This window comes from Cervus canadensis, chromosome 29 (genome assembly GCF_019320065.1).
Source record: "Cervus canadensis isolate Bull #8, Minnesota chromosome 29, ASM1932006v1, whole genome shotgun sequence".
Classification (NCBI taxonomy): domain Eukaryota; kingdom Metazoa; phylum Chordata; class Mammalia; order Artiodactyla; family Cervidae; genus Cervus; species Cervus canadensis.
In genome coordinates this window covers 20,138,043-20,154,662 of record NC_057414.1, presented here as the reverse complement: position 1 = coordinate 20,154,662, position 16,620 = coordinate 20,138,043, and the positions used below count along the sequence as shown (strand labels likewise).

The following is a 16,620-nucleotide window of genomic DNA, read 5'->3' as shown; positions in this document are numbered from 1 at the left end:
TTGAATTCTCCAGGCAAGAATACTGGAGTGACCTTCAACGCCTTTTATTTACATCTAATATACTGTTAATATCATTTAGTGAATTTTTAAAATTTCAGATATTTTCAGTGTTAAAAGTTCCATCTAATTCTTTTTACTCTTCCATTCTTCTCCTTGCTGGGTTCACATTCTTCTTTAAACTGCTGAACATAGTCAACTTATTTATAATAGATGATTAAGCTGATTCTTCTATTTTTTTTTAAATTTTTATTTATTTATTTATTTGTCATACATTGATATGAATCAGCCATAGATTTACACGTATTCCCCATCCCGAATTGCATCCTCTCTTCATTTTGGTGTCTCTATTAACTTGATTCCCCCCTTTTTAATGTTTTTTAATTTTTCGCTCCTTGGCATGCCTAGTAATTTTGCCTGGACACTAGATATCACACATGGATGGTACAAAAAGAGTATACAGATCTGACCTTGCTGAATTCACGCTATACACACGCAGCTTAGCATTTAACACAGGCTAAATCCAAGGCACAATACAGATCTGCCAATTACTTGCAGCAGTTTCTTACTTCCTGGATTTCTGCCCTGCAGGTTCCAGTTACTCCAGACTGCCTGAATCCTTATCTGTTTCTCAATCAGGAAAACTCCTGTGTTCTGCTTCTGATCCTCTGCCCTGCATAAAGGACTGCTCTGGAATGCTCCTCAGGCAGTAAATGGAGTTCATTTGGTTCTCTTCTCTTAGGGATCACAACCTATTTTTGACTTTTGTCTATTTTCTGAAACCATTGTTTTTAGAATTTTGTCTTATTTTTCAGTTGTTTACTGTGGAAACATAATTCTGGTACTTCCATTATGCCCAGAAGCAGAATTTCCTGTATTTCACTTTAAATTTTATTTAAGAAACCACACATCAGTCATCAAATATTCTTGTTCATTCCATAGTTGGTTATTCTTTTATCAGAAAATAATTGTGATAATTCCTTTTTCATGTTAGAAATTACTTATATAAGTAAGTAAGCATTTTACAGACAGCTATGGTTATGATTTATTTCTTGCATAAAAGTAAAAATTCAGTATTCAAATTTTACTAATACCTTAAATGAAAATTTCAATTACACTATAGCTTATTTGGAATATCAACATATGATACAGACATTAGTTATATTAAAACTCTTTCCTAGGTACAACCTATGAAGTATAAAATAAATAAGATACAGGGTTGTAATGTACAGTACATGGAAAACAGCCAATATTTTATAACACCTTTAAATGAAGTATAATCTTCAAAAATATTGAATCAGTACATTGTGCACCTGAATCTAATATTGTTAGTCAACTATACTTCAATATGTCATACTTCAATAAAAAACAAACCAAAACAAAACTCTCTACTAGGACTTGTTTAAAGATTTTAAACATCTTGTTTAAACACAAGTCATTATAAATATACAGCAGAGGAAATGTATTTTCCCCTATTATTAAAGCATAATTCTAAATCTCTAAATAAGTTATAAATCCAGTTGCAAAAACGTAAGCATGAATACATCACTTACAAAGGCATATGCATGTTATTATTTGTTGAAAAGAAGCAATCTCAAATTACCAGAGAAAGTGGTAGTAAGATATCGTATTTAATAAAAAGTAGCTTAGGTGTTAAATGATTGTACTGTGTTTATTTTGCTGAACTGAAGAGCACTGTCTTTACTTTTTCGAGTGACATCAAATCACAAAATGCCACTTGAGGTTAGAAATCTGTGGTCTGCCATGATTTCTTCTACACAGACTCCAACTTTATGTCCACTAGAAGAGATTAAAATACACAAAGAAAAATAAATTCAATCAAAAGGTATAAAGCAAAGATTTATACAAACTATAAATTCTCTGGGAAAAGTCTCAGAAGTCTTTCTTACAGAAAAATAATTGCATAAAGAATTAGAAATAATATTCTAAATTAAAACAGTCAGATAGAAGCCAGATATGAGTTATGATAATAGCAAACTATTATCAAATAAATCACATGCTATGTGTACTGTGCTAGGTCGTGTCAGTCATGCCTGACTCTTTATGACCCCATGAACTGTAGCCCACCACATTCCTCTATCCATGGGATTCTCCAGGCAAAAACACTGGAGTGGGTTGCCATGCCCTCCTCCAGAGGATCTTCCTGACCCAGGGATTGAACCTGCATCTCTTACATCTCCTGCATTGGCAGGCAGGTTCTTTATCACTAGTGACACCTGGGAAGCCCCAAATAAATCATATCTGGGGATATATATGATATAAACATTTTTTTCTATGAGTCAAGCAACAAATGCTACAAGTAGAAAAAAACTGTAGAAACCAAAAATAACAATTTAGAGAGAGGGTAGAGGAATTTCTGAATATAATGGATGTGACACAGCTGTTAAACAAGGATTTTTCTTTCCAAGTTTTATGGTCTGTGATCGACTGAAAAAGTATACTAATTTACCTGTTGAGTGTTTTAAGTCTTGAAATGTCCCAAAATGAAGTGAATGAGAGTGACAAAAAAGTGAAAATGGAAAGCTTATGCATATCATTATCAGCAAGAATTTAATCTTAATACTTCAGGATAATTTTAATATGTATGAATATGATAATTAATGATATAATTAGAAAAGTTTTGTTACAGAGATAAACAGACAAAAATTTTTTTCAAACATTTCCCAACTGGGTGCTCTAGTGTCATCATGCATCTTCTGTTCTACTGGGCATAATCCATGTTTAAGTAAAGTGCTTATATGTATGGACTCAGGCCTTGATTTTCATCTCAAATCATTTAAGTTGTACAAACACTGTTGATATACTTTTTTCTGAGGCCAAAGATTAATTTAAGTAGAAAGAAAAAGAGAAGATGGTATTAGTAGGGGTGCTGCTTATAACACAACAATTTGCAAAAGATAAAGGAGAAGAAAAAGTGAAAGAAGATATGCTCAGTTGGTAAAGAATCCACTTGCAATGCAGGAGACCTGGGTTTGATCCCTGGGTTAAGATTCCCTGGAGAAGGGAAAGGCTACCCACTCCAGTATTCTGGCCTGGAGAATTCCATGGACAGTCCATGGTGTTGCAAACAGCTGGACATGACTGAGTGACTTTCACTTTTCAAAGCAGTATTATTCTGTGCAGTCTGGTTTTGGTGCTAGTTTTACATTCATTACAAGCCATTACATTCATTACAATTTTGCAACAAGATCAGTAGAGAAATTGAGAATAAAGCATTTATGTTCATTTATAAAAATTTGACACTGCTACAGCCTTTTGATTGTATGTTACAAAGTGATCAGTCCACAGTGGTTTGGAAATTAAACTAAACAAAATTTTAGTGTATACTTTGGAACATTGTGCCCCCTCATGTTCTTTTTGTGGAAGAAAGAAACTTTGATAATGGCCTACTGCCGCCAAAAGAAAGTAACTGAATGTTCTGAACATAATTTCAGAAATTTTGTATTGAGGACAATGAATACTAAGTGTCAGATTGAACTCAGGCTTTTCACGGATCACGCATTTTATTTTTTATATTTGTGTTTGTGAGAGATATCAGTTGTCTCTGGAAGCTCAAATGGCTGGTAGGATAATTGATAAAGAACATTCTGCAGACATTTCTATAAGACACATCTGGCAGCTCAAGAAAGAAAAGGGAGTTTTTTAACGGAAAGCCATAATGGTTTGGAATTGAGGACAAGTCACAAAAAGAGGAAACCAATGGCGTGAGACATCTGCACTGGAAAAGGGATGGAAAGGTTAACCAAACTAATTGTGTGAAAATGAATCAAGAGTTAAAGGGCTCAGAAGTCATGCCCTGTAGCAAGGTGGTCTCAGGAATCATTGCTCCCTTCTCTCCGACATCATTAAACTTTGCTATGGAATAACTGTGCAGATGTGAAGAGATGACTCCCTGGAAAAGGCCTTGATGCTCGGAAAGGCTGATGGCAAAGAAGATGAGGGAGGCAGAGGATGAGATGGTTAGATAGCCATCACTGACTCAATGGACATGAATCTGAGCAAACTCCGGAGACAGTGAAGGACAGGGAGGCCTGGCATACTGCAGTCCATGCGGTCTCAAAGAGACACGACTGAGCTACTGAATAACAATAAAGGTATGTTGTGCAAGCACATTTTAATGCATATCAGAGAGATCATGACCATGGAGGTGGGATTACAAACACAGATGTAGCAGCAGGAGAGGGGCTATGTAGATATTTAAGACAGTGGGATAACTCTGTAAAGTTGCATATCCTGGGATCCTCTGTGGCAAAACATAAACTCTCATGACTATGCAAATACAAAGGAAAGCAAAGCTAAGGAAGGGGCTGAATTTATATTCATAATATGCGTTTACTCGAGAAACTGGGAAGAGGATGAGTTACAGGAGGACCAGCCTGAAAAGGAAAGGAAGGTATTTTCTTTCACACTATTTGTGCTCAGTTGGTCTGACTCTGCGACCTTGTGGACTGTAGCCAAGCCATCTGTCTATGAATTTCTCAGGCAAGAATGCTGGAGTGGGTTGCTATTTTCTTCTCCAGAGGATCTTCCCGACCCAGGGATGGAACCTGCATCTCCTTCATTGGCAGGAGATTGTTTACCACTGGGCCACCTGAAAAGTCCTGTTTCCCACTAATAGAACCTCAATTCTCTAGAGCAGCAAGGAAGCAACTTCAATTTTTTTTTAACCACTTTAGACTTTCTTGCAGCTAAGGGTGGCCAGTTTTTATCAAAGAAAAATAAGTGGGAGTTTCCAGTCTGACATGTACAGAGGTTGGAAATCGTCACTCACACTCTCACAACCAGAAAAATGCTGAACATACTGAAAATCAACAACTTTTCTTAGATCCATCTGAGAACTGAGGTCCCAGGGTGAACTGCTCTGCTGACAAATGAAAAGGCAAACAATGCTTCTGGAACCACGCTGGGAAGAACACTTAAACTTTAACGAACAAGTTGCTGAGGCTCAGTATGGATTAGCTTGAAAGTTAAAAAACTCAGGTTGGTGGGGAGTCTTAGGGAAGCCCTCTTAGGGAAGGCTTCATATTTCATTGAGTGAATACCAGAACTTTAGTTGGATATTTTCCATACCTTATGTAGAAGGGTCTGGATTGGGGCATTTCCCCAGGTCAACTAGAGTCTAATAAAAGGTAAATTGGTTAGATCCTGATAAACCAGTTCCCTTGAGTATGCCCTGTTAGGAGAACAGAGAGCCCTAAGTATTTCAAAATGGTAGTTTCCCCCTCCCACTCTGGAAGCAAAGAGATTTTTCCCTGATCTTCTATTATGTGATCATATCACTAGATGCAGAATGAGCATTTGACAAAATTCAACACCCCTTTATGATTAAAAAAAAAAAAAAACTCAGTAAAGTAGGAATAGAGAGGGATTGTCTCAAACTTAAGAAAGAACATCTATAAAACACTTGCAGCTAATCTCATATTTATTGAGTAACTAGATGCTTTCCAGCTAAGATCAGGAACGCTGATAAAAAAAAAATGATCAAAGATGACCTAAATAAATCTAATAAACAATACTCATTTATAAAAAGACTCAATATTATTAAGATGTCAGTTCTTTCCAAAGTGATCTACAGATCTAGCATAATACAATCAAAATTACAGCAAGTTACTTTGTGGATTTTGATAAACTGATTCTAAGTTTTATATGAATAAACAAAAAGACCAAGGATTACTGACACAACACGGAAGGAGAACAAAGTTAGAAGTCTGACACTTACGTTACTGATATTACTAATCTAACTCCAGGATTTACTATAAAGTTATAGTAATCAAGACAGTGTGGAATTGGCAAAAGAACAGATAAATACTCTATTTAATGGAACAGAAGAGATAGCCCAGAAATAGACCCACACAGATACAAATAGTCAACAGAACTTTGACAAAGGAGCAAAGGTAATACAATATAGATAGGATAGCTTGATCAGGAAATAGTGCCGTAAAAATCAGAAGAGCCACATGCAAAAAAAAAAAAAAAAGTCTAGACACTTAGCTTATACCTTTCATTGAAAGGAACTCAAAATGTACCATAGACCTAATGTAAAGTATAAAATTATAAAAATTCTAGAAAATAACACAGAAGAAACTCTATAAGACCTTGGATTTCACAATGAGTTTTTAGATACACTAAAAGCATGATCCATGAAAGAAATAACTGATAAGTTTCATTAAAATTAAAAACTTTGGCTCTGGGAAAATACTATTAGAAAAAAATGAAAAGATGAAGGCACAAAGGACAGATTGGGAGAAAATATTTGCAAAATACATATGAAAAGCTGGCATCCAAAATACACAAATGGCTCAAAACTCAACTATAAAAAATAAACAATTAAAAAGTGGGCAAAAGATCTGAATAGACACCTTATCAAAGAAGTTATACAGTTGGCAGATAAACATATAAAATGATTGTCAATATGCTTAGTCACTGAGTCTTTTCAGCCCCATGGACTGTAGCCCACCAGGCTCCTCTGTCCATGTGGATTCTCCAGGCAAGGATACTGGAGTGGTTTGCCATGCCCTCCTCCAAGGGATCTTCCTAACTCAGGGGTTGAATCCAGGTCTCCCACATTGCAGGTGGATTCTGAGCCACCAAGGAATTGCAAATTAAAATAATGAAATATCACTACACAACTATCTCCATGGCTAAAATCTGTAGACACTGATAACATCAAGTGTTGGCAATGGTAAGGAGCAACAGAGAACTGTCATTCATCGCTAGTGGGAATGCAAAATAATACAGTTACTTTGGAAGACAGCTTTGCCAGGCTTTTGTTTTTGTTTTTTTCTCAAAGCTAAACACAGTTTTACCATATGATCCAGCAATTGTGCTTCTAGGTATTTCCCCAAATGAATTGAAAGCTTATATGTAAAAAAAAAAAAAAAAATTTGCCCATGAATGTTTAGAGCAACTTTATTGATGATTGCTAAAACTGCAAGTGACCACGATGTTTTTCAATAGGTGAATGGATCCATGCAATGGGTAAAAAGAAATGACTTATCAAGTCATGAAAAGATATGAAGGAAACTTAAGTGTCTATTACTAAGTAAAAGAAACTAGCACGAAAGATTACATACTCTATGATTCCAACCATATGACATTCTGGAAAAAGGCGAAACTATAGAGATAGCAAAAGATCAGTGATTGCCAGGGGCTTGAGACGGGTGAGGGAAGAGGGAAAGGATGAATGTATAGTGCACAGGAGATTTTTAGGGCAGTGAAAATCTCCTGTATGATAGTGTAATAGTGAATAAAAGACACGTGTGTGTGTGTGTGTGTATTTGTATGTGTGGAGTGTCTATCAGCTTTTTTGAAGTATAGTTGACATGCAATAAACCACACATATTTATTTGAGGTATATACTTTAAAACATTTTGACATGCATACACCCACAAAACTATCACCTCAACCAAGATTATATATATACAAATATAGAGGTTACTCTTCTGATCAACAAGAACTGATTCAACAGGTGTATACTTTTTCCTTTTGTCCTGTATCCTCTTCTTTTGGAATATGGTTGCAATCTCTACCTATTGTAGAAGTTTTTTTGAGACAATGAGAGTAAAAGTCATGTGAAAATGTGAACAATCAAAAAGACAGAAGGAGCCTGAAACTTCTTTGGTGGTTTTAAAAATCACCATATCAATCCTAGACTGACTAGATCAGGAGTTCTCCTTTGGAGGAAAAAGTACTATTTGTTTAAACCATGGCAGTTGAGTTTCTTTTAGAAGGAACTGAAGTTATAAATTTCTACCTAACAGTGGTATTCATTAGTGAGGCTTGTTTTCTTTGAAAAAGAAAACCAACAGAAAAAAAATCTTAATGATCAGAAATACAACCTATCTCAAATATTTCTACTATGAAATCTGATCCCAGAGATTGCCTGAATAAGGTCAGGGCTCACTACTAAGGCAAAAGAGGAACGGATGAGGAAATTTGGGGGTTTTCACCCTAAAAAATCTGCGTAAGACTGGAGGTAATAGTTTTCTTCAAATAACTAGAGGACTTTTCAGTGGAAGGAAAGTCATTGGATTTATGACTGGTTATTAGGCATACAATTGATACTACATGTAAAAAGCTCATGGAGGCAATATGTTACATGGAAGAACTTTCATTTTTTAAAAGATTTTTTAAAATGTGGACTATTTTAAAAGTCTTTCTTGAACTTGTTACACTATTGCTTCTACTGTTTATGTTCTGGCTTTTTGGCCATGAGGCGTGTGGGATCTCAGCTCCCTGACCAGGGATTGCACCTGCAGCCCCTGTGTTGGAAGGCTATTTCTTATCCACTGGACCATCAGGTAAGTCCCTGGAAGAACTTTCAAATGTATGTCAAAGGTATGCAAAAAGATAGAATAAGCTGTGATTGGTGTAGTGTTTTCTGATGTTACAAGTGCTCGAGCCTAGGCTGAAAAACTATTTGGCAGGAGATTTTGTGACTTATTCTGCAAATAATATAATTGAGAAGATTTAAGTGGATAACTTTGTGCAGTTAATAATACATGTAAAGGAATTCAGAACATCAAATTTTCAAGGATCATACTCTTTCCATTAGACCACATTATCTTCAAGAGACTACTACAAAGAAGACTTAAATAACAGTTAAGAATTTGATTAGAGGAGTTTTAAGGTAACTTCCCAGACTGTAGTTACCGATTTCTCAAAGGAAAGGGGAAAAATAGAATTTAGAGTGTTGCATAAATGAAAAATATGATGATGTGTTTTGCATTTAAGGATCTGTTAGTTTCAATGGAGCACTTACTAGGAGTCCTGGTTCTGGAACAGGCGCAGGCCTTGCAAACCGTTTATTAAATTTCCTCTTCTGTTTCCATAGGTTTCTCATATGCTCAATACGTTTAGCTGTGGTCTTTAGGAAAAAATTAAAAGGAAAGAAAACTTTTACAGTATTAACAACACAGCATGCCGACATTTTTGGTTTGTATCCACACAAAAAAAGATAAACACAATCAGTGGATATGGCTTACACAGCTACATAGAAATAGGGGGAAATTTTTTGCAAATGTGTGGTTTATAGATGAAGAAAACACTTCGGAGCTTCAGTAGAGTTTTCAAATGAAACTCTTTATTTTGATTTCCACTTCACTCACCCGGCACTATTAGACAGAAGGAAAGATATACCCATTTGAATGCAGAGTTCCAAAGAATAGTAAGGAGAGATAAGAAAGCCTTCCTCAATGATCAATGCAAAGAAATAGAGGAAAACAATAGAATGGGAAAGACTAGCGATCTCTTCAAGAAAATTAGAGATACCAAGGGAATATTTCATGCAAAGATGGGCACTATAAAGGGCAGAAATGCTAGGAACCTAACAGAAGCAGAAGATATTAAGAAGAGGTGGCAAGCATACACAGAAGAACTATACAAAAAAAAATCTTCATGACCCAGATAACCACAATGGTGTGATCACTCACCTAGAACCAGACATGCTGGAATGTGATGTCAAGGTGGGCCTTAGGAAGCATCACTATGAACAAAGCTAGAGGAGGTGATGGAATTCCAGTTGAGCTATTTCAAATCCTGAAAGATGATGCTGTGAAAGTGCTGCACTCAATATGCCAGCAAATTTGGAAAACTCAGCAGTGGTCACAGGACTGGAAAAGGTCAGTTTTCATTCCAATTCCCCAAAAAAGGCAATGCCAAAGAATGCTCAAACTACCACACAATTGCACTCATCTCACATGCTAGCAAAGTAATGCTCAAAATTCTCCAAGCCAGGCTTCAACAGTACATGAACCGTGAACTTCCAGATGTTCCAGCTGGATTTAGAAAAGGCAGAGGAACCAGAGATCAAATTGCCAACATCCACTGGATCATCAAAAAAGCAAGAGAGTTCCAGAAACACATCTTCTGCTTTATTGACTACAACAAAGCCTTTGACTGTGTGGATCACAACAAACTAGAAAATTCTGAAAGAGATGGAAATACCAGACTACCTGACCTGCCTCCATACAGAAGAAATCTGTATGCAGGTCAAGAAGCAGCAGTTAAAACTGGACATCAAACAACAGACTGGTTCTAAATTGGGAAAGGAGTATGTCAAGGCTGCATATTGTCACCTGGCTTATTTAACTTATATGCAGAGTATATCATGAGAAACGCTGGGTTGGATGAAGCACAAGCTGGAATAAAGGTTGCTGGGAGAAATATTTATAACCTCAGATATGCAGGTGATACCACTCTTATGGCAGAAATCGAAGAACTAAAGAGCCTCTTGATGAAAGTGAAAGATTAGAGTGAAAAGGTTGGCTTAAAACTCAACATTCAGAAAACTAAGATCATGGCATCTGGTCCCATCACTTCATGGTAAATAGATGGGGAAACAATGGAAACAATGTGATACTTTATTTTGGGGGGCTCCAAAATCACTGCAAATGGTGACTGCAGCCATGAAATTAAAAGATGCTTGCTTCTTGGAAGGAAAGCTATGATCAACCTAGACAGTGTATTAAAAAGCAGAGACATTACTTTGCCAACAAAATTCTGTCTAGTCAAAGCTATGGTTTTTCCAGTAGTCACGTATGGATGTGAGAGTTGGACTATAAAGAAAGCTGAGCACTGAAGAATTGATGCTTTTGAACTGTGGTGTGGGGGAAGACTCTTGAGAGTCCTTTGGACTGCAAGGAGATCAAACCAGTCAATCCTAAGGGAAATCAGTCCTGAATATTCATTGGCAGGACTGATGCTGAAGCTGAAACTCCAATACTTTGGCCAGCTGATGTGAAGAACTGACTAGAAAAGACCCCGATGCTGGAAAAGACTGAAGGCGGAGGAGAAGGGGCTGACAGAAGATGAGATAGCTGGATGGCATCACTGACTTGATGGACATGAGTTTGTGTAAGCTCCGGGCATTGGTGATGAACAGGGACGACTGGTGTGCTGCAGTCCATGGGGTTGCAAAGAGTTGGACACGACTGAGCGACTGAACTGAACTGAACTGAGACAGATCTAAGACTCATGGATATATGTGTTTACTTTTATTTTAAAGGTAATGTTCATTTTAAAACCCCAAATGGCTTTTCTTTATAGAAGTAAGAATACAAAATACATGCACATTCTTTAGTTCTCTTAAATGATGAATGTCACATAGAGTTTTATGTCCCCATTGCACGGCTGGCATCTATAAGTATCAGAGACCTAGGAGATGAAACTAGAATACTTGGAAGATAAGGTAACAGAGTATTAGGGTGGAAAAGACAGGAATAATAGGGAATTATTATTCCCTATTTAGTGGAATTATTATTCCACTGCCAATGTGAAATTTGTACAGTTGCTTTGAAAGCAATATGGCATTATTTTTCATAACAATGGTAGGGTCCAATCCTTTTATTTTTGCCCAAATGATCAAGTGAAACCTTTGATTATGGGCAAAAAAAAAAAAAAAAAGCATGTACTCTAAAGTTCACAGTAGCACTGGTCATCATAGGAAAATTTGGAAACAACCCAACATCCATTCACAGGAGAAAGGATTAATTAACTGTGATATGTGCCACAATGAAATATTAATAGCAGTGAAAACAAAGGAATTATAACTATATACCACACGATGGACAAATTTTAGAAAACAATGTTAAGAAGAAAGGATAAATCATACAATGAATTTTGTGTGATCCTATGCTTATGAAGTTCAAAACCAAGAAGACAATATACTTTTAGGAGCATTAAAGGAAAAGATTAGATTGATAAAAATAAAATTCGAGGTAGTGGCTACCTCTGGAGAGATGTAGGGCTCAGGTTGAGCACAGAAGCAGCCTCTAGATACCCATATGTTTTCTTAAATTGGAAGTATATTTTATAATTTCATATGCTATATATATGTGTGTGTATATATATGTATATCCTGTCCACATACAAAATGTTACATTAAAAAAAGGAGAAAAATAAACCATTTAGGTTATCCTAGTTAAGACTCATTCTGATACTAGTCACAAGATCCCAGAGTCTCAACAAAGATAACACAGAAGGGTCTAGCTAGTAAAATTTCTGTCCTATTAGGAATCAGCATACATAAATGAATGCAATAAAGTCACACTTTTGAAATAACCAGGATATTTATTTAAACATTACCTGCCTTTCAGTGACTTCTGCAGGATGTCGCCAGCTCGAGTTTTCCTACAAAACATGTAAGATTAAAAATTTTTTTTTAAAAGGCATGAACAAACAAAAAATTCAGTTATTATAATAGGAAGCCTGTGCTACTGTTTTCTGTTTATGTAATAGATGCCTACCATCTCAACTCCAAGAGGCAGGATCAGAACAAGAACAGCAAAGTGAACACTGGGGTGGAAGATGAGATTGTATATGAGAAAAAGAAAAAAAAAGAAATCTATGAACCACACTACCGGGACTACTGAGATTTATTCTGGAAGGAGAGGGTGTACAAGAAAAACCAAACAAGCAAGTTTCAGTTGGTACTGAACACGGCCACCCTGGGTCAGTAAGTCATTCAACCAACAGGAGACAGCACGTGCTTGGCCCGGGCAGGCAGGAGGCGGGGCTTTTCCACCTCCCCGTAGGTCCTGCAGCCCAGGATCCAGTCGGGTCCTCCCACTACCACCCCACCTCCCCCAGGATTTCCCAACCCCAAACCACCGGTCGTCTTGCAAGGGCAAGCAGCGCGGGGGGCCAAGGCAGCCTCCGAGGAGGGGGCGGGCAGGCGCAGGGCCCGGGGCTGCAGACGCGGAGCCGAGGGCCTGGGAGGACTCACGGGGTTGACTTGGACAGGGTCGTCCCCCCTACAGCGCAGGCACATGCCGCAGAGCCTTGCAGCGCCGCAGCGCCCACCGCCGGCCCCCGTCCCGTCCTCAGACGGGCGCCCCCGGTGGCCCCCGCGAGCCCCGCCCTGTTCCATCACAATTCTCTTTATCCTGCCTGCGGGGGCCCGCCCTTTCCCTTAGCGGTCTTCCAATCGCTGTGCAAGGAAGCTGAAGTCTGTAGCCCACCCGAGATGGGCTAGCCTTCTGGTTCCCTTGCTCTGACATCCACGTAACACCCGCCGGTTTTCCATCTTTTCCAGATCTCAGCGCTCTCCTCTTGCCTCCAGGGAGTTCCCCTCCCTTCTTAACACATCTAGCTCACATTCCATGGTCCCTCGCTTCAGCCTCAGGGTTTCTCAGTTCCAGCACCTCATGATTCTTCTGTCACAGCTTCCCGTTGGATACATCCAAGTACTTGTCTTCTGGTCAGTAACCAGGCTGAAGGGAGAAATCTTGAAGATAGCTGCAATGCACCTTCACTATCTCTGACTTAAGCTGGGTCCTCACCGCTGCTTACCACTTCTTTTATGTTGCACCGCTCCTTTTGGGGGCTCTGCGGCGTTTCCTTCAAACTCTTTGCCCTCTATTAAAATCTCGGAACCCACCATCTCCAGGTCACTTTTAGAAGACGCAGACCAAGTCTTGCTTCGCACCCTGCTAATGGCTAACACTTCTGTAGAGGTTATGCTCAGTGCTATTAGATGAACTTTATGCGTATATAACTCATTAACTCTTTATAGCAACCCAACAGGGGGGATCTATGCTGATTATCCTCTTGGAAACAAGTCACTAGTATGTTAAATAACTTGCCCACGTAATTAGCAGCTTTGGTCGTGTCCAACTCTGTGTGACCCTATGGACTGTAGCCCGCCAGGCTCCTCTGTCCAAGGGATTCTCCAGGCAAAAATACTGGAGTGGGTTGCCATGCCCTCCCCAATATAACTTGAACTTGGCCAAGGTTATATAATTGGAGAGGGTGCTGGAATTTATATCCACGATCAGCCTCCAGAGCCTGTGCTCTAAATCCTGTGCTAGGCCATCAACTACTTTTAAAAGATTAGACTGCACCATAAAATCAATTCTGGACATGCAGAGATTACTTAGAACCTGGGGAGGACTGCTGATGGGGTCAGCTGCCATTGCCAGATGAAGACTCACCGCTTCGGTGACATGAGACCAAGGGGACAGGTCTGAGTCCCATCCTTCTGCCCTCCACCTGCTTCCCAGTCTCCGTCCAGTACCCACTATTGGTTGAACCTACAAGGATCCAGCTGAATAAATTTCCAGATCTTTTCTTTCTTTTTGTAAAATTTATTCTGTAATTGGGGGAAATTTCTTTACAATGCCATGTTGGTTTCTGCTGTGCAACGATGCAATCCAGCTGTCATTATACATACAGCCTCTCCATCTTGAGCCTCCCTCTCCCCTCCCCACCCCACCCCTCCGCTCTCTTATTTCTAAAAAGAAAAATAAATATGCGAAGTCCCAATCTTGGCTTTACAAAGTAGAATATGGAAGAGTGCGTTTAGAGCTGAAAGACAGCGGATCAGTAAGGGGAACAGCAATCATCATGCCCTAAAGCACTTTGCAGCCCTTCACCTCCCCACTATTCATATTGATCACCTGTATTACGCTACAGACAGCCAATGCTCTGCACCTCACTCAAATCTTAAGACATGATATTGTTGTTCAGTCGCTCAGTCGTGTCCGACTTTTTGCCACCCCTTGGACTGCAGCATGCCAGGCTTCGCTGTCCTTCACCATCTTCCGGAACTTTCTCAAACTCATGTCCATTGAGTCAGTGATACGACCAAGAGCAAAAGGGAAAAGAGTATTTATTAACTTTCTAAATCTGGACAGTATATTTGCATAAAAATTGCCTTTGCCAAAAATCTATGGAATTTAACTGTAAAATAAATTATGAACACACCTGAATACTAAATGTCAGCAGTCTTCCTACATGCTCATATTTGATTGGTATAGAGCTGCAATTCTCAAAGTAAACTCCAGAAAATACCACCATCCCAAAATATTTGTAATTTTACATGAAAAAACAAAACAAGTAAACGAACCACAGTTCCTTTCTACCTAAAAATGAGTGCTGAGTTCAAGTACGTTTTGGACATAATGGTAAATGTAAGAGGCAAATGGTTAAAAAAGAAAAAAGATAAAAAAGTATCTTTATTGTTGGACTACTTTAAAACTTCTAATATGCTAGTCATTATGAATTACAGGTTCTTTACCACTAGTGCCACCTGGGAAGCCCCAATATATTAAAGGGATCCCTTTGTACCATCTACATATATATATTGTGCCATCTATATGCATATAAAATCTTCCTCACTTATATGTGGAGGATTCTACATTAAATGCAGCAGTTATTGCTGAATAACTAAATGTTATTTTTTATTACTTTAAGCATGACATACTTTAGTGTGTCAAGGCTGTCTGTTGTCACCCTGCTTATTTAACTTATATGCAGAGTATATCATGCAAAATGCCAGACTGGATGAAGCACAAGCTGGAATCAAGATTGCCAGGAGAAATATCAACAACTTCAGATATGCAGGTGACACCACCCTATGGCAGAAGGTGAAGAAGAACTAAATAATCTCGATGAAAGTGAAAGAGGAAACTGAAAAAACTGGCTTAAAACCAGTTATAAAATGAATATCATGGCATCTGGTCCCATCAATTCATGGCAAATAGGTGGGGAAACAATGGAAACAGTGAGAGACTTTATTTTGGGGGGGCTCCAAAATCACTGCAGATGGTGACTACAGCCATGAAATTAAAAGATGCTTGCTCCTTGGTAGAAAAGCTATGACAAACCTAGACAGCATAATAAAAAGCAGAGACATTACTTTACTGACAAAGGTCTGTCTTGTCAAAGCTATGGTTTTTCCAGTAGTCATGTATGGATGTGAGAGTTGAACTTTTATAAAGAAAGCTGAGCACTGAAGAATTAATGCTTTTGAACTATGGTATTGGAGATTCTTGAGAGTCCCTTGGACTGCAAGGAGATCAAACCAGTCCATCCTAAAGGAAATCAGTCCTGAATATTCATTGGAAGGACTGATGCTGAAGCTAAAACTCCAATACTTTGGCTACCTGATGTGAAGAACTGACTCCTTGGAAAAGACCCTGATGCTGGGAAAGATTGAAGGCAGGAGGAGAAGGGGCTGACAGAGGATGAGATGGTTGGATGGCATCAGTGACTTGATGGACATGAGTTTGAGCAAACTCAGGGTGTTGGTGATGGACAGGGAAGCCTGGCGTGCTGTAGTCCATGGCATCACAAAGAGTTGGACATGACCGAGCAACTAAACTGAACTGAAGCATGACCTTACAATGTCATAAATTACATCATTAACTCTTAATATCAATATTTAAGATTTTCCCCACATGCAATTATTTGTCTCATTTTCTAAGCAAAATCTGCTGATCTTTGTTTTATATCTTAAATGGCTGTTTCATAATTCAAGTGAGATTAGCTTGTGAGAGTATTTCTGCACTGCAGTTGGTATTTTTAATTACCTTTCTCTGGATATTTGATAACTACATACTGATAAATCAGTTAAAGTAATATGGCACTAATCAATGTTACATATATATCATGCAAAACAGGATAATATTTATAAAATAGAATGCCTACATAATTTTCCTTTGGTTAAATATTAAGTATTTTCTTTCATGTTCTGCAAATGAAATCATTTCAGGTTTCATTTGCTATCAGCTTTCTTTGCTATCATCCCAAGTATTTCCAAACTTGTTAGTTAGAAACTGAATTTATGGAAGCATTTAAATATTTCATTCACATTTTTAAAAA

The 16,620-nt window shown here is 38.2% G+C and overlaps 1 protein-coding gene across 1 annotated transcript; it reads right to left on the bottom strand.

The window, feature by feature from the left end:
* Positions 1 to 1,667: 1,667 nt before the first annotated feature.
* CCDC179 (coiled-coil domain containing 179) lies at positions 1,668 to 12,857 on the bottom strand. Its single transcript, XM_043451327.1, has 4 exons — positions 12,743 to 12,857; positions 12,103 to 12,147; positions 8,780 to 8,884; positions 1,668 to 1,797 (listed from the first exon to the last, which is right to left on the bottom strand). Exons 1-4 carry the CDS (start codon positions 12,785 to 12,787, stop codon positions 1,789 to 1,791), a joined length of 204 nt encoding a protein of 67 aa, XP_043307262.1. The 5' UTR covers positions 12,788 to 12,857; the 3' UTR covers positions 1,668 to 1,788.
* Between the last annotated feature and the right edge of the window lie 3,763 nt (positions 12,858 to 16,620).